The sequence below is a fragment of the Grus americana genome, chromosome Z (assembly GCF_028858705.1).
Source record: "Grus americana isolate bGruAme1 chromosome Z, bGruAme1.mat, whole genome shotgun sequence".
NCBI lineage: Eukaryota > Metazoa > Chordata > Aves > Gruiformes > Gruidae > Grus > Grus americana.
Window position 1 is genome coordinate 60,151,479 of NC_072891.1, and position 19,138 is coordinate 60,170,616.

Below are 19,138 nucleotides of genomic sequence, written 5' to 3' on the forward strand. Positions count from 1 at the left end.
ATAGGTTAATATTTAAAATTGCCTGCTGATTTGTGGTATGAGTTGTATATTTCTGTAATCTTTCAATGTAGAAAATATTCACAGAGCTCCTAAAACTTCTAATCTGTGTACCTGTATCCTTATAAAATGTGGAAAAGAATGGAGCCAAAAGCACTTCTGAAGTTGCTGTCATCCTATATGTAGCAAGATTCCAGTGTTTGTGCATGCTTTACTGTGATAAAACTATGCTTGGAATTAAATTGCAATGCATTAATGGAAATACTGCATGTAAGAAAATGTCCATATAATTCTCATCAGTCTGTACCAAAAGCCAGCTAATGTTTTATTTACAAATATGCTATGTGAATGCCTGTCTTTTGTTTGTTTCTTTGGTCAGATTTCCACATAGAAGAGGCTGTGGAGTGGCCTGGGTTAGACCTCAAACTAGGTCAAGTTTCTGGGTTGGCTCTGGACCCTGAAAATAACCTAGTTATCTTCCACAGAGGTGATCATGTTTGGGATGAAAAGTAAGTAGATACTCTGCCAAATGGCATGTTAGAAGGTCAGATTGGTGTGTGCTATTTGTATATCTCTTCAAGAAAAGAAAAATTACAGTTCCTTTTCCATTTAAAATTCAGTTCTTTGGCTGAAAGTGCCTTTGCAAGATTCAGAATGGGAGTGGTGACTGACCATTTCAAGATGATGGGGTTACTAGGCCTTTAGACAGTATGAATGTGTCTCTAGAGAAAAAGAACACAGTAGATTAGGTCCTTAAACTGTATAACCACGTTAGTGTGATATTCACTGAGATGAATTATCCCTGCCCCTCCATGTTTTTAGCAGGACTAATTAGCCTGGGAAAATGATGTTTTAATATGGTATATTACTATTAGGACCTGGATTTAAGACATGCAAAGCTAGCTGCAGTGTGTCTTCATTCTTTTTTATGTCTACTGAATGTATTACTAGTATTAGGCACTCTCTCAAAACAGGCTTTGTTCTACTCACTTGATAAAATATACTACATTTAGTGTCACTCAAAAAAAAGAAAAGTTCAAACTTTATAATGGCCATTTTTCTAGTGTTTGTAAAGTAATATATTCAAAGGTGTATTATTTTAAGAATGGAACATTCCAAATGAAGTATAATGTCTTTATTTGTTCAGTGTCCTTATGTCTTTAAGCTTTAAAATAGTATGTCTAACTGTTTAGATGGACACTTTGGAAAACATTCTATGAAACTGTAACAGAACAGACAGAGGAAATAGTATTAGCCTGTAACAGAATATTATGTAGTACTTTTTTAAAATCTTCCTTCTTAGCGTCTGTTCTCTTTCTGTATATATAAGGCTAAACAGTAGGGTTTTTTTCAACTCCCGATGAATTAATTTTAAGATAACATAATTCCTGAAAATTAGAGGGGGCAGCTTTCTCAACCTTATAATAACAAATTATGTGTAGAATACCATTTTAAGGTCATTGGATTTTTAGCTCAGTAAAAAAACAGTCATTTATGTCTCATGCTTTATATCAGTGATCTGTCCAGCTCAAGTGTATACAAATGTGGGCTGTAAAATTTGAAAGGATGACGCACGCTGCAACTTGTATTACTCAAGCTTCAAGGAAAAGCTGATACTGATTTGGGTTTTTTTCCATCCTCCTACACATGAACATAAGTGCCATTCTTTGTGTCATTGAAGAAAGAATTGAAAAAATTCTTGAAAATGGGCTGGCAGTTGTATTCATTTCCTACTTCTGAATTGTGCATTTTTGAGTGTATGGCAACTGCGTTATTCACACAACCCAAAGCACAAAACTGGGAGTTTGAGACCAAGCAGTATTTGGAGAGCCTGCAGATTTTAAACAAAATAAAAAAAATGAATGTTCCCTAAAATAGCAAGTGAGCATAATGAATCAACCTTGTCGAGAGACAGATTAAACTTCAACTTTCTTATGATATGGGTGCAGAACAAGATCAGAGCTGTGCTCTGGAGTCTGGAAATCCACATACCTACCAGCTGTGCTGGGTAACACTACAGGCTCACTTAACTCAGCCCTGTCCTTGACAGCAGCCACTGTTCATATTCTGGGTATTTCTGACCTGTGATTATTGAACTTCCCAGAAAAATGCTTTATCTTATATTTATTCAGTATTAGTAGTGTTCATCTGTACATCAGTCCCTTGCCATATTTGCCATCATGTGGGCATTGAAGTTGGAAGAAAGTGAAACTGCCTGGTGGTGTAAATATGATCAGAAGCATTCAGTCCCAGATGTGTAACCAAGATGTAAGATGAGCTGTTGTTACTGAATCTGGTTATGGGTCTTCCATAAAGATAACTACACATGAAATCCTAATTCATTTCAGAGGGGTTTTGTTCACAAGTGTTTGGTTTTTTTTTTTCTTCTTGTGGAGCACTGTTAGCCAATATATAGGAAAGCTAGTGTTGGTAGGAACCCTTAAATCAGATAGGCTAAAACTTCTATAGGCCTGTTTAAATAGAGTATTGTGACTTTAAAACAATGTATTTGGAAAACCCGCCTGTGGTTAAGCTGTTGTTCCATACCTTGTGGCACAGAGAAGGAGCACACAGAAGCGTGCTCAGCCAGTCATCCTTCGCCTTTTATCTTTGGGTACACCATGGGCACATGAAATAGTCCGGGAACCCTTTGATAGGTTTTGCTGAAAAGGGAGTATATGTGTTCTCATTTTTAAATAAAAAGGAATAAAAAATGAGGTTTTGAAACTCATGACTGTGGTATGGGGAGGCATAAGAAGTTATCAGACTTGTAAGTTAATGTTTATAATTAGCTGCAAATACACAGTTAATTGAGTATAATATTCCTTACCAAATCATAAACGTGATGAATCAGTCAAGCCTGAAAGCCCAGAATCTATTTTCTCTGTTTCAATGCTTCACCAGCATAGTATCGAAACAAATTAAACAAAATTATCCGTGCTGTTAGGAAGTGCATTATTAATATATTCCGTAAAAGCTGGATCCTCATTCAACTAAATATAGCTGGATGAATGGTCTGCGTGTTATATAGGGCAACTTCAGACTGCTTTAGAACGCAAAAGCAGTTATACAATAACAAGCCCTGTAAAGTAGCAGCTTTTCAGTGGCTGTAGCATTACCTCTGTGCATAATTAAAAAAAACCAAACAACCACCAACAAAAAAAACCCACACACCCAAAGAAAACCCAGAAATACTTTTAAATAAGTCAGGTTCTCATACCACATTGTCTCCTCAGTTTCAGAACAACCTGTGGAATATGCAGCATGTGCTGTTCAGACTCAAAAAAACCCCCAACATCTATTCATCCAGCTGAGCAATGAATCAGTTGGAGTTATTCTGCATTTTGTGATGAAAAATTTATACTATTTATGCAATTTATAAAAGACATAATAAAGAATATAAACTGCATTTTTGTTACTGCATTCTTAACAAGCTAGGCAGGTTAATTTAGGCTGAGCATAGTACCACAATGGTGATTGATACTCATCAAGACTAGAGCTCAGCATTGTGCCTCCAGGGGTTATGAGATTGGGTGGTCTGTCTAAATTTAATATCTAACCCACCAGAAGGATGTTGCAATAAAATTGTTTGTATTAGTGTGAAGTGACCAGCTAAAAAGTAGAAACATAGTTGTAGAATTACATTGGGGTTTGAAATTAGTAGTAGTGACATATGCAGCGTATTTTAGTTGTTCTTTGATATCAAACTGCAGAACCTATGAGAAAATCATGCTGCAGAGCAATATGACATATAATAGTAAGGTGTTCAGTTATGTTATTTGTTGGGGTTTGGTCTTTCTTCTTTTAAGCTAGCAGTAGTCTGCATAATTTGTGTCCTTATTTATCAGTTGAATCTCAAACCCTGAGAAGGAAAGAGGGACTGTGATTCTGTGGCATGCCAGTCTTCCTCCTAGAAGAGGATGTTTGACAGGGAGAAGATGCGTGGAAGATCATTCCCATAAACTCATTTCAAAGTTTACTAGGCTTCCTTTGTATGAAATAACATGCAATCTCTTATTTACACTGACAGCATTCAGTTTCCAGAAGAGTTTTTAGCAGGGAATACTTAGAAGTCTGCACAGCATTGTTACAAAGAACCAAAGTCATCATAAGGAAAGCCAATCATTTTTTTAAGTTGTCTAGCTAGTCAGTTCTTCTGCTGTGTGATCTTGTTTTCTGAGGGGTTTTTTGTGCAATACCTACCATCACTAAGATTCTCTTCTGTGATTAGCTGTGCTGATTAATAATAAGATTAGCTCAGTCTGTCCAGTGTTGGTTCTCCAGTTGTGGTAATCCATACCCAGAGCAAGTCCTGACAAGTATTAGACTCCTTTTTAAATAATACTGTTTAAAACCAAAAGAACTTGTTACAGAAGATTACTGTCAGTAATGGTAAAGAATAAAACACCTGCTGAACCATGGTCAAACAAGCACATCATGTCAAACAAGCCCACGTTAGTAGGCCATAGTGTGCCAGTACCATTTACCCTATGTCTCCCTATAGTATCATGGCAGAGAATTTAGGAGGGCTTAGAGAGTTTTAATAACTATCACCTTGTCCTTAACCATTCACAGTGAAAAGAATTTACTGATTTCTATCAGAAAATAAAATAGTCACAGATAGTTACCATATGTAATGGCAATATCTACATACTTTTTTTAATCGTAGCCTATGCAGAAACTTAAACACATCCTGTCATAAATTTTTCTGGTTGTATCTGAAGCCACTGTTGCTTTTCCACATTGAAAATTCTAGACATACAAATATTTAATGTTATGGAGAGGTGAGGCTGCTAGGACTGTACAATATAAAGTTTTAATGGCTTTATTCATGGTCTTCTCTGTGACTACAAAGTATGTTCTTGTTTACCAAGTTGCATCAATCAAAGCTGTATTTCTCCTGGGATTAACAAATGGATTTCAAAATACAAGGTGGAGGGGGAAGTATGTCTTGTATTCACATGTTTTTCATCCACAGTTAAATACCATTTTCTAATATTTAGACTTAAATTTTGTTCAAAATATTTTACACTCTATTTACCTTCACTAAATGCTGAATGTGTATTTCAACAGGTTAGACTAATAGCCAACTTCTCCATAGGGGTACAGACAACTGAGTTTTTTATTCTTTGTTAAGCATATGATACTTTTATGCCTAGTAAATGTCTTCTGGAAAGTTAATCCTGGTTTTAATGTCTGAAATAGTGACGTGTTTAAATGTTGTTAATATATTCCATGTACCCTGAAAATTGAGTTGTGGGGGTGGGAGAAATACACATCATATCCTATGGCCTCCTGCAAGCACACTCTGAAAAGGCTAAGAACCTTAAGACCTGCAGCTTACAGTAGTAAGCTCTAGCAAAATATTGAATTATGTTTGAAAAGAGAAAAAACAAAAGAAACACAAACATGCACACAATGCCTTATACAGTGTGAAATATTACCTGTACATGCTGGCAATTATGCCCTGGTGATTAGCTATATTTTTACTTAGGCTACATTGTTTGATTTGCCACAGCAAAGAAAAGAGGAAAAAAAAAGAGGGTTTTTGCTTGCTTACTTTAGCATTATCTTAATTGTTGTTGTGTTGATTTGGTGCTCCAAATTTGGTGCAGGAAATGCAGACATCCAACACTATAACACTTACAATCATACAATAATGGAATAAGGCTTATTTAAAGAAAAAAAAAGAAGCCAATAACCCTACACTGGAATTAACTTACAAGTCTCAGCTTTAAGTTGCATCTGTATTGTTTGTCAGTGGAACCTTCTAATGCTGGCTTTTTATTCCACTGTTTTTGTGTAGTTCTTTTGACAGCAAATTTGTTTATCAGCAAAGAGGACTTGGACCAATTGAACAGAATACAGTTCTTGTCCTAAATCCAAGTAATGCAAAACTGCTTCATTCCATGGGCAAAAGTCTGTAAGTTATTTTTATTTTTATCAATAGAACTAACATTTTTGTATATCTTACTCCAGAAAGACCCAAGCCCATTTCACATATGTTTTATATTACATTGTGTGATTGTAGCCTATGAGTTTATTTAAATTAATAAATAAATAAAAATCACAAAATCAACAACTAATAAAAGTAATTTACCATTTTTACCACCGTTGCTTTCTAGCAGTTCATACAATTTCATCTACCAGCCAGATTAACAGAAATGCAGAGCTGGGTATTGTATATTGTCTTTAAATATACCAAATATTAACCTGAGTGAGATACCAGAGATCAACTGAATTTCAGAGCTGAGACACTTGTCAAGAAAATTCTATTCTGTAAAGGTATATGTTTCATTAAACACTACAGGTATTTAGTATGTACAGCATTTGTTGATCTGTAGATAAAAAATGAAATCTTCACATGCACATCATTCTTCCTGAAAGATGTTTTTAATTTGATTCTTCTACATTTCTGCTTGCAGATTTTATTTACCACATGGTTTGAGTATAGATAAAAATGGTAACTACTGGGCCACTGATGTAGCTCTCCATCAGGTATGCTTTCGAAACTTTAATCCTAGGACATTAATATTTTTGCCAAAAAATGTTTTTATTTTCCTAGAGATTTGACATAAATTATTTATCTAGGCCTGTTAAGATAAACGTTAAGAATATGCCTATAGAAATTGACCCCTGTGGCCTTCATGGAATATAGTTGTGTTGAATAATTTGCTACATGGACATAGTATTCATAAATAAAAGTATCTGTTTTAAAACGATTCTTTTGAAAAAGAACAGATTTTTCTGCTACATCTTTGCTTATCAATTCTCCTATGTACTTAAACTCGGAACGTGAAACTAAGTTGTTTGCTATAATCACAGGAAATTTATATTTTATGCAGAAATTTCCTAGAATCAACACTGTTGAAAAACTGGTAATAGATGTGATAGTCAATATATTAAGGCTATGTTTGGTGTATAAATTTATTTTATGCACAGTAATAGATATTTTTCCATAGGCAGTCATCCCTCTTATATTTTACCTTGCATAACTCAAACCTATTCTCTATTCCCATTGACTAAAAAACAGGTTTTCAAACTGGGAGCAGATGACAAAGAACCTTTACTGATCTTAGGAGTGGCTTTGCAACCGGGCAGTGACAGAAGTCATTTCTGTCAACCAACAGATGTGGCTGTGGATCCAGTCACTGGCAACATTTATGTCTCTGATGGCTACTGTAACAGTCGAATCATTCAGTTCTCTCCAAATGGATTGTATGTGATGCAGTGGGGAGAAGGCACAGGTTGGAGCTCTTGGTACTTAATCCGTACTGCAGTTATCAGAAACTTGTCATGAACAATAAGATTGCTGATGTTACTATTCCTTTTATTTATAAATTTCTACTACCAAAATACCTTCCAGGCCCTGGGTGAATTTCAGCCTTGTCATTGCATCCCAATTTTCTGTCTTCCATTCATACAGCTACTTGTAGTAGTTATATATTCACTAAAAATAAAAAAATGGGAATTTGTTAGCATACTTTCAGTACAAGTACTGGCATGTCCTATCTTATCAAGAAAATGTTCCGGCTTTCACAAATACCTTATTTTATTCTTAAACATTTGATCAAATAGTAGAAGCCTTTACCATTTTTACAGGATTTATGCCATGATCACATCTATTTTAAGTTTTGTGAGTAATTACATTTCTCCCTGACTCAGATTTCTGTATCAGGCATTAAACTATGCCAAATATTATAGAGAAATAGAAAATGCATGCATTCAGAATTTACAAAGACAACACAAAAGACTAGCTCGGTTTACCTACCTATACGAGTAAAACCTCTAGAAGAAAGCAAGCTGACTTTATTCTTTTCTGAAGGTTGTATTGCAGTATGTGACATATTGCTGTTTCTAACCAAAACTGATTAGTTTCATTGTGTACTTAAACATAAACCTGGATATTTTGTATTGCAGAGACTTCTTTAGGCACAGCTAGACCTGGACAGTTTCATATCCCTCACAGCTTAGCCCTGATCCCCGACTTCGGTCAACTATGTGTTGCAGACAGGGAGAATGGTCGAATTCAGTGCTTCAGGTTGGAGACTGGGGAGTTCACAAGAGAGATCAAGCACAAATCATTTGGAAGAGAGTTGTTTGCAGTTTCATATGTTCCAGGTAATCTTTTTTCCCTGTTACTCAAATTTCAAGTAGTCACTTTATGTCAGTATGTCACAGTACATGGTGTTACTTCATGAACAGTGCTATCTTATTATCTTAGGCCAGATATTTGTTCTCTTTCAAAGTAGAGCTGATGCAATGGAAAATTTTAGAACTATCCTATTTTCCTATCTGTGGTATGAGGGAAGCTTGCATATAACCTCTGCTTCTGAGAAATGACTGGTTAGAGTCCCTAAAATGTGATGGCAACTAGTAGATGATCTTGTTTGCTTCCTAGTGACTGCACACTTAATAATTAGCTAATAATAATGTTTTAAAATATTCATATCAAGCTTCATTGAAGAGTGCAAAATAAAGAGCTTCCAAACTATCAAGAAAAGTTTTGGGTTTCATAAAACAAAAAATCTGAAAGCAAACAGTTTGTAAAAGTTGTGGTTTTTAATAGCACAATCTGGTTAACAATTACGGTAGTAAGTAAGCTTTTTAGTTAGATTTTTAATACAGGTACTGAAGGTAATGTAAATGTCAAGAACTGGACAAGGAATTTTAGCATGTCAGGCTCCTGATTCTGTAGTTGATATCAAATTTAATATCAGAGTTATTTCTCTTGCATCTGCCAGTAACATAGGAAGTGCACTACTGGATGAGATACCTCATACCTATAGGCCAGTGCTGTGTCTCTGACAGTGGCAGCAAGTGAGGCATTCTAAGGAGAATGTGTAAGCCTGGCTGCATTTTGTGGTTCATTCCTCTCCTACTCCCCATGCATCCACAAGCACTTTATTTAAGGGTGTTAGGAGGTAGCTCCTGATCTTTTCTTCGCAGTATCTTTCTATAGACCTATTGCCCATGAGTTTTCCTAATCCCATTTTTAACTGGTTTGTACTGTCTGCCTTCTTGACCTCCTGCAGGTACAGTGTCCAGAAATTCACTACCCACTTCATTTTTTTAATTTAAAAAAGTGACCTAGTTTCATTGAATACTTCTCAATCCAACTGTTTTGGGAGTTGGTGAATAACAGTTCCACACTCCTCATATCTCCTGCCTCTTAGCCTTCTCCTCTCCAAATCAAAGAACCCCAGCCACCTTAGTCTCTCCCCATATACCATTTAATTGCTCTAGCCCCTTGCTATTGTAGTTGCCTTTCTCTTCAAGCATCTTTAACTTCATTAGGACCTTCTTGAGATGCAGAGAGTAAAACAGCACTCAGTACTCAAGATGTGGGCATGCTAAGTTTTTGCATAGTGGGAGAACTGTCCCCTTGATTCCTAATTCTCTTCCTGATGATGCCCAACATTCTGTTGTAATTTTGGCTATCACTGTACATGGAGCCAAAGATTTCAGAGAACTTTCAGTGATGGCTCTCTCCTGAGTTGTAGCTGCCAGTTCTAAGCCAACCATCACATACACATGATCCTAGATTATTTTTTCACAGAACCATCACTCTATATTTGTCTTGGCTGAAGCTCTTCTGCCATCTGTTTGACAACTCATTCACTCTTATAAAAAGTTTTTCTGGACTTTTTCAAAATTATTAAGCTCTTGACTACTCCGCAGAACTCAGTACCTTCCTCATACTGGGAGATGTCACTGTTCACCCCATTCTTCAGGTCACTGATGAAGACTGTTGAATGAAATTGTTTCTGGCTCTGATCTCTGCAGGATCGCACTGCTCAGACTTCTCTATCCTGAAAAATGATAAGTTCTGCCCTTAAGCTCTGCTCTTTGCTTCCTGTTCATTAATTTCATTCAGCCCTGTAACAACTCACATTCTTTAATAACCTCTCATGCACAACATTGTCAAAGGCTTTCTGAAAATCCAAGTATGTCTACAGAATCTCCTGTACCTGTGTGCTTTTTCCCCCCATTCATAGGTGAGCCACAGTTTCCCCATAGAGAAGGCATACCAACTTATTTCCCACAGGCCACACTTACCCGTGTCGTCTTCTTCATTATGAAGTCTACCATCTTACTGGGAATGGAAGCCAGAATTTTTGATGTGTAGTTCCCAGGCACCCTTTTGAGCCCTTTTTATGGATGGGCATTACTTTGGCCATCTGCTAGTCTTCTGGAGGAGTGGCTATTTGCAGTGCTAGTTACTCAGCTTGGCATGAGGTCTGTAATTTCACATTTGAGTTCCCTGTGAATTTGAGTGAATGCCATCCAAGCCTGGAACTTGTCTAACACCTTTTGTGTATCTCCTTCCAGTTAGGCTGGCTCCTCTGACCTCTTTTCTATGGAATAAAATTGTCAGAATCTCCCCAACATATTCAACAGAAGAAACTGACAAAAACTGAGCTTCTCTGCCGCAGGTCCCTCATCCCTGAGTCCCACTTTCACACCTTTTCCTCTTGTGGTCCCACTGATTCCCTAGCTGACTTTCTGCTTTTCATGCATTTAAAGAGCTTTCCATTATCAGATCAAGCATCCTTAGCAAAGCATTCTTCAGATTTTTTTTTTTAACCCTTTCACACTGTTTTTACATTTAACTAGTCTATAAAATACTGCCTTGCTTGTTCTTCTCATTTGAACAAAGTGTGCATCTCTCAAATGCCAGACTTTTACCTGTTGTACCTTACTTAACTTTCCTCCTGTGATTCAATTTCCTATTGAGTTACCTTTCTGTCTGTCTCTCTCTGACAGCCTTTTTTCATCTATACTATTACAAGTCTTCTTCACTGTAGTTTACTATGTGTGGGTTGTAAAAGCAAATCTAATGTTGCAGGTGGTCTCCTCTTTGCGGTTAATGGAAAACCTTATCCTGGAGAGGCAGAACTGGTGCAAGGATTTGTGATGAACTTCTCTACTGCAGAAATAATTGATACTTTCATTCCGCTTAGAAAGGTAGAGTATTGCACAGAGTGCCTGGTGCATATAATTATATTTATGAGAATGTTGGTAACATCCTACTTCAACTTTCATAAGACTATTACAGGAAATAAGATGTTTTATAATGTAAGGTATTCAAAAGGAATTATTTATAATATTAACTTAATAAAGACACTAGAATTTTGGGTCTTAGTTTCTACATGTGGTACACATTCAGAAATTATACTACCCTCAAGATGATTCCTACAGATAATACCTTCAGTCAGGATAAGCCTAGTTTATTGCTGACAGTTCTTAAAAGCTAATTTAGGAGAAGAATGAATGACTTGAAAGATTCATATACTTAGATGCTAGTAATATGTCAAAAAATAGAGTATATTCCTAAGCAGAAATAAAATTCAACTGTACGGTTACATCCCTTCTTTACAGAAGATTAGTATGGAAGTTAAAGCTAAATGTTGTTCATACAGTATTGTACATAAAAATTATGTTTCTTTAAAAAAAAAAAGTTTCCATATATTGTCTTAGACTAAAGAATGAACATTAAGATTCCCATTTCTGGGTAACACATATACTCTTATTTGCAGTCGGGTTTTAAATAATATTAGAGTTACTTTTTTCTGAGCATAGCAAATAGCTGTGTTGCGTACAAACTCTGACAAAAACTAAATATGTGAGCTTGAAACCAAGATCGTGATTTTTTTAAATATATATTTCACAGGATAAAATTGAATGCAAGAATATAAATACAAATATTATAAATATAAAAACTGTTTATCATGAATACATCTAATAATCTCCATGTTGTTATCCCTGGAGAAGGCAAACATACAATAGAAATGGAATTCCTCTGCCTTCACTGATGTTAGGCCTTCACACCAGCACCTGCTGCATTTTCCAGCCTAAGGACTGAATATGACCAGTCTCAAGTTCAGGGTTAAGGAGGCCTGCTTGTCTTGTTTGTGACTGCTTATCTTCACAGAGCTTTGAGATGCCACATGATGTTGTTGCTTCGGAAGATAAAACAGTATTTGTTGGAGATGTTCATGCCAGAGCAGTGTGGAAGTTTGCATCCACAGAAAGTATGTTCTTTTTGTTCTTAATGTCACAACTTCACATTTTCTATCTTCACATCAATACCACTTACCTGGTACCACTGGCAAAGAACCTGGTGGTGTAGTGATGAAGATTTAAGTACGTTACAAAGCTCTGCCTGCAGAAGTTGTGTGCTTCTGCTTAGTTTTCTTTAAAAGACAATTCTTCAGCATTGCTGCATGCTCTGTCAAAGGAGAGGCCTGAGTGCATTAGTTCGTTTGTTGCAGGATGAATCAAAACACATTTGTCTCATGGTGGATCTATCCCTTGTCATGTCAGTACCTACTTAAACAAAAGCATGACTCTTAGTAATTTTAATGTATCATTTGCTGAGAAGTCAACTGCTTCCTTTGAGGTTATCATGCAGGAAACTCTCAGAGGCTGAAGTAAAAATGCAAGTCAACTTAAAATTTATATTAATTTCTTTGGGAGTATTCACATTAGAATATGAACCTAGTATAATTTGAAGTCCTATTTCCGTGAAGTGGAAACGCTTCTCAGCTTTAATCTAGTAACCCCCAAGCCAAGCAGCCTGACTTCAGGGAGAGGGACCTGATTAGTCAGACATCAATTTAATAGGATTCAGAGAAAGATTAGATATTTTACAGGAATAAAGATATAATCCATTGTTACATTATATTGGATAAAATATGTATGAGAGAGATAAAGCCTCAGGCTTCAGGATGTTAGTCAACCAGTAAGAGTCTGCTGTTATAAATGAACTTCTGACTAAGCCAGTTATTCCATATTTGTCTGTTTATATTTCATGGGTTTTCCTTTGGGGTATCTGTTAAGAACAGGAAACTGGACCAGATAAATTGTAATTCTGACTGGATAAGACTTCTTCCGCATGTAGTAACCTGAACAAGAACACTTTTAGGCTTTTATTCAAAGCAACACGAGAACAAAAAAATAATAGAATTGTTCATCGCTTACAGGTTAGATGAGGAAAGTCCTTGTATATAATTTTCTTTTTAGCTTTTGCTGCAGTATAAAACTGCAGTAGTTAAGTGGCCCTGATTCAGCCAGCCTTTAATACATCATGATTTTGATTATAATTAACAGTTTTATTTTTTTGGGAATCCCTGAACCTTTGCATGTGCCCAAAAAAATCTCTCTGTGGCGTAAGAGTTAATTATTGCAAACACCTTTCATGAACCAAGCTCTTTTTTTTTTTTTTTTTTTTCATGGCCTTGTGAGCTATTGAATGGTTTATATTGACTCTCCTTGGTGAAGTTCAGGTGCTGATGGGATTGTTTACTGTAGGATTGTACTGTACATTTGAGAAAGCTAGCACGAAAATGTCACCGAGTGTCTTTCTGAAATGTCAGTTGTCCTGAAGAATAATTTTGTTTTACAGAAATGGAACATCGGTCAGTTAAAAAGGCTGGTATTGAGGTACAAGAAATAAAAGGTTAGTCTGATTTGTAATGGAAATGAAGGAACCAGTATGTTCACATGGACTAGGACTGCTTATGCCAAGTCAGAGGGAAAAATGCTAACTAGTTTCATTCATTGTTTATTTTTCACCATCATTTCATATAGTGACTACATAGGAAGCACAAGAAAGCAGCTTGTAACAGTGTTACCTAGTAGATGCTATTTTACAGCCAATCTAAATATTTCATTTTCAGGGATCACAAGTGCTTCACAGACACTAAGATAAAAAATTAACTAATGGATTAATTCCATACCACCATCTGCTATGGTCCAGATTGCTATCTGTGTCAGCTCCCTTAGGTGCAGAAATAGCTCTGAAATATAACTGTGATAGTTACTCCCCAGCACTCTCCCCCCTGCTCTGCAACCTCAACCACTGAAACAAGGTTATTTGAAATGGCAGTTGCTTTATCTTTCTGCATAGTCTTTCAGTACACAGCCTTGTCAGTCACACCACATGGCAAGAAAAATATTTTTTTTCTATTTAGATTTATTTCCCCAGATTTATTGCTTTCTCTTTTTTTTTTTCAATTTATCTGCATGGAAAAAAAAAAGGAAAATAAAAACATGTAGAAACCTAATATAAGGAGATAAAGAAATACACGTAGAGGAGATTGAAAGGGGTAAAATAGCAATTCAGGAAGATGAGAAGTAATTTTAACCATTAGTATTCTGTTATGTAGGTCTTTTATGTTGAAAAGAAAAAGTTCATTTCCCTTTCAGAAAAACAGTACCAGGCTATGGAGAGACCTTTATAAAATGTTCAGACATTCTTAACGGTTTTTCTTTGGTTGAATTCAGAGCTTGTGTGGTTTGCTTTAGCCATGTATATGCAGACAGACAAAAGTACCCTTAAGATCCCAACTGCCAATTGCAAGCACATAGAATAAAGTAGACTGACATTATAAAACAATGAAATCCTTATTGCCAGAACTGTTATCCTTCTATTTTATCTCTGTTTCTGAAGCACTCAAGAGAAGCGTTGGCATTACAGCATCTGCAGTACAATAAATCTAGGTTTATATTAATGCATTTCAGCTTACTATAGGAAGAGACTATGCTAGCTGACACTTCTAACGTTACAGAGAAAAATACAATAGCATCACTGAAACTCCTTAGGGTATGTAGACTGAAATTAACATCTTTCAACTCCGTTTTGAAGAAAACAGATAGCCAGTGGACTTTGTGTCATCCTCTGCTTAATAAATGGACAGGAGTGGCCTACACTTTCACAGCCTCCTGGTGACAGACTGTTGTTGTTGCTTGCACTGCTGTGAAGTGGGGAAGAACATGCGGAGAACTCTACCTTTGCCCAGAGATGGGCAAGATGGTGGAGGAAAATTGCTCCTGGCTATAACTACTGCTTGAACAGACAGCATGTTATCATTGTATCATTGTTACCTTTGTGTTAGTGATAACAATGATACTGTTATCGTTGTATTAGTGTTAAGTGTACACCGAAGCATTTGCTATTCTTTCAGGATAGAAGGTCATTTTAAGTTTGATACAGAAACAAAATAGAGTTGATTCAGAGTGTGTTTCTGATGCAGCTGCCACTTAAAACATGCAGTTAAGTCAGACTTTAAAATATAAAGCTAGACTATTTTACTCATTAAAAGTTAGCTCAAAGCATATGATCTTTTATACACACTCAAAACAACATAGAGGATTTTACTGAAATTGTTTTTCTGCTTGTAGGTGAAGAGGTAACAAATTAGTCAGGAATGATCGGATGCAGTTTTCAAAAGCTCTCCAGATTTACAGCACCAAAGTTCTTTCACAGGATGTAGCAGTTCTGACAATTTAACCCTTTATCGCAAGTTTATTAAAAAGAACTTTTAATGCTTTCCTTCTTGTTTATGATAATACAGCATATACTGGATTTCTGTATTTCTTGTGGAAGTGTTATTATTAAAAGGAAATATTTAATTGATATTACATCACACACCTATTTGCAAGAATAGATCTTTTGGTGATTTTCTTGTATTTTAAATGATAAATGCTTTTTAAGTCAAAACTCTCCCTGACACCTCTCCTTTCCCCATTCAAGAAAAGGGGAGGGTATCTTTGCTAGTGAGTGATATCATTCTGACTCTCTCTGCTTAAGTTTGGGATAACATCAGCAAGAGCTAAAAATGTCTCCGTGTTTGTCTTTGTTTCCTTGTTACTCAGCACTTCAGGTATTTTAGCTTGTTATTTTCTTTAATGCCTTGTTCTGCATTGCTTGATGCGTATGGATTACATATTGAAATTGTCTTCTTTTTAAAGAATCAGAAACAATTGTACAAGCCAGATTGAAAAACAACCCAGAATCAACAGATCCTCTAAAGAAGCAGGAAACACAACATTTGGTTGGACAGACCAGCACTGGAGTTTCCTTTGTTCTTATTACAACTCTTCTAATTATCCCTGTTGTTGTCCTGCTGGCAATTTTAGCATTTATTCGGTGGAGGAAGACAACTGTCTATGGAGGTAACCATGAGTAACTCTACAGATCAGGCTTTTATTGTTCCAGTTCTGAACACTGAGGGACAAGGGTAGGAAGAGAGAGGCTTAGTGTCCCTATACCCTTGTGAACGGTTACTGTGATGCTGCATGCAAACTAAGAATTGGAACGCACACAGCAACTACATCCCCCTATGCCTTTAATATTACATCTCAAGCCGCCACCTTTTCAGAACATGTATCTAAAAACTTTAATTGGTGTCAAGCTGAAAACTGGTATCTCAGAAACAACTAGAATATACTCGTGTTATCATATTTTAATACTCTGAGCATAGTTTCATTTTCATTTTGGGATCTTTAAATTGTTGAGAACAAAGGACTCTGTGGGTATTACAAAGGTATAAGCAAAATGCAAATATAACATTCACAAGAGATTATATATTATTATTCACTACTACCTAGTGCATTTTGTGAGTCAGACATGTTTTCATAATACACCTCCCATCCATTGCTGTGAGAGCTTTAATTGGTACTTACAATGCTGTGTAAATTTGTTCTTAATTCATATTATATAATAACATTATTTTTGAGAAACTGGTAGACTGCAGTAGGAGTTTGACACTTGTTATTTTCTATGGCATAAACCAAAATATTCTCATCAAGAGAAGAAAACATACATGGAATAGACAAATAAAACAGTTCTGCCACTGGCCAGGACATACTATTGGCAGAATAGGTAATTCAGCTATCTAATATTGCTGTGCAACTGAATTGGGTGTATTTTATTTGAAGATTTCAGTGTGCAGCTTAATGACTCTGTGTTCAACACGTTTAGCACATCAAATGTGCTAACACTATAGACTACTGCAGTACTGCCTTTAATGGATATGATTATAATAGCATCTTTGCATTCTATTTGGATTCAAGCAGTGCTTGAATTTTTGGTGTCAAAGAGCATGATACAGTTACATTGATAAAAGTGAACTTCTTGCACAGATTTATGGAGACTGAGTAGTATATAGGAAAAGACAGTTTGGTCATTGCATTTATTTTTTCTTCAGATGAGGATGGAAAGAGTTACCAGGGAGGAGGATATAGTTTGTGAGGGGGGAGACAAAATACATGAAGAAATTCACAGATCTTCCAGAAAGCCAGCCTTCTCTGAAGGGAAACTATACCATTTCAAATCTGAAGCTGTATTATGCAGCTTGCTGGAGAATAGTTGTGCACATTATAAATTACAAGTTTCTTGTCCTTCCTGTAAACTCTTCATAGTAACATAAGTGAACAGTTGAGGGAATGAAATTCTCAGAAATAACTTACGTGCAAATCTTCTTAATGGCTGAATTTGCATGAACTGAATATCTGTGGTATGATAATTTTGTTAGAAATTCTAATTTCACCTTAATCACAAAGCTGAAAAGTATTGGTTTTGCTTCTCAGAGCTGCTGATCAATTTGTTGAATGTCTGTACTTTGTATCAGAAAATACAGATAATTATTTAATCATACGATATGATTTTTAGCTTATTTTTTAAATCTACCTTATTTTTCAGCTGATGGGGAACACAAACTTGATTCAAGTTCAGGCAGAATTTTAGGCAGACTTAGAGGTAAGTCTAAGTCATTGAAGGTCCTTTAAGAACACAGTAACTGGAGAGTTTTTTCTGTATTCACTTGTAGTTGAATTAACAGATATGATGGAGCTTTCTCAGAGGAAGAATCGGGGGCAAACTTCAGGAGTTTTGTAGAAATGTCTTTTATGACACCTTTACTGCGTTATTATCTGCCCGCTGAAGAGGATGTGTCACTACCAGTAGGGGAGCAGTGGCTGTTATAAGAAGTTATCTGTGGATCTGGTGAATGAAATGAAGCACTTTGAAACTAAGGGCAAACCAGGGGGAACACAAATAGCCCGCATAAAGACTTAATAAAACAATGAATGCTGAAAAAAATAGTTTTAAACTTCTACTTCAAAGAGGAATTTCCTTCATCTTTCATAATCTCTATACTTAGCTTTTGTGGCTCATGTACTGATCTTTAAAAACAGTTTCTGGAAGGAGACTCCACACTATTGTTGAATGATTAGATACATTTTTATTCCCCCATACAGTAAAGCAAACCTTACGACAAGCCTTTCCTTTCCACAGGGAAAGGCAGTGGTGGCCTTAACCTTGGGAACTTCTTTGCAAGTCGCAAAGGCTACAGCCGAAAAGGGTTTGACCGACTGAGCACTGAAGGAAGCGATCAAGAAAAAGATGAAGATGATGGCACAGATTCAGAGGAAGAGTGTTCAGGACCTCCACCCCTACCAGCACCTTCATCACCCTGAGACCAGCCTTTGAGTTCTCCATTATACAGTTCAACCCAGAATGTCAGATTCCTTTTCCCTTAAGCACGTTTAAGATTTTGCGTATTTAATTGTGAACTGTACTAGTCTGTGTGGGGCTGTACACTGGTTCCTTTAATTTTTGTTTGGTTTTAGTTCTGTTTAAGTGGAGTGTATGGAAGTTCCATATCAGTGCCGTTGTTTTTTATGTAAACATCTTAATAAAGCAAATAGTCTTCTAATTGCAGAACTGATTTAAAGCAGTAGTATTTTCTCATGTCAATTTGGGGATCTTGTAAATAAGTCTTACTATCTGCTTCATCAAAATATTTTTCTCATAACTATTCAGTTGCCAGTTTCTGTTTTGTGCCTTTCCTCTTCAATGTCTTTAACCTGTTGCAGTACAGAGAAAATACAGTGCCAGAAGAAAATGAAGCTGCTAAATCTTCTTCTATTTTTTTAAAATCACTAACATTATATTGCATTGAAGGAAAGAAAAAAGTCTATTTAATTTTTTTTTTCTTCTTCCTAACTCAATGTGTTTCTGGGATGTCTTATTTTTAGATGGTATCACTGTTAGAACACTATTTTCAGAAGCTGAATGTAATTTGTGTAATAAAGTATTCGCAGAGCATTGGCTGTCAGAGTGTACTTTGGAATTTTTGCATACTTTTAAGTTTTTTGTGTACAACTGTTGTAAAAGTTACACAGACCACTTAATACAGTAAAAATTTCAATGTCTCCTACCAGCAGAGAAAAAGTACTATTTTTGTGGGAGCTGGAAAAATATTTTGCTATGTCACAAGGGGTTTTTTTTGAAGAGTAATAATTTGCATACATGTACAAAGCCAAGCTTAAACATTTAAAGAGGAATATTACT

At 36.0% G+C, this 19,138-nt stretch overlaps 1 protein-coding gene across 12 annotated transcripts in view; it reads left to right on the top strand.

Annotated features, from left to right (window-relative positions):
- Positions 1–18,892, top strand: part of PAM (peptidylglycine alpha-amidating monooxygenase) — a 150,988-nt gene extending 132,096 nt beyond the window's left edge. For 6 of the 12 annotated variants that reach the window (XM_054810720.1, XM_054810724.1, XM_054810716.1 and 3 more), the window contains 11 exons: positions 377–506; positions 5,804–5,920; positions 6,423–6,495; positions 7,031–7,244; positions 7,918–8,118; positions 10,847–10,965; positions 11,933–12,032; positions 13,406–13,459; positions 15,754–15,957; positions 17,486–17,542; positions 18,080–18,892. In XM_054810720.1, coding sequence (XP_054666695.1) covers positions 377–506; positions 5,804–5,920; positions 6,423–6,495; positions 7,031–7,244; positions 7,918–8,118; positions 10,847–10,965; positions 11,933–12,032; positions 13,406–13,459; positions 15,754–15,957; positions 17,486–17,542; positions 18,080–18,261 — 1,451 coding nt within the window. In that variant the 3' untranslated portion in view covers positions 18,262–18,892. The remainder of the gene's footprint in view (positions 1–376; positions 507–5,803; positions 5,921–6,422; positions 6,496–7,030; positions 7,245–7,917; positions 8,119–10,846; positions 10,966–11,932; positions 12,033–13,405; positions 13,460–15,753; positions 15,958–17,485; positions 17,543–18,079) is intronic. The other 6 variants (XM_054810725.1, XM_054810722.1, XM_054810718.1 and 3 more) reach the window with 3 other exon arrangements.
- The last annotated feature ends 246 nt before the right edge of the window (positions 18,893–19,138 follow it).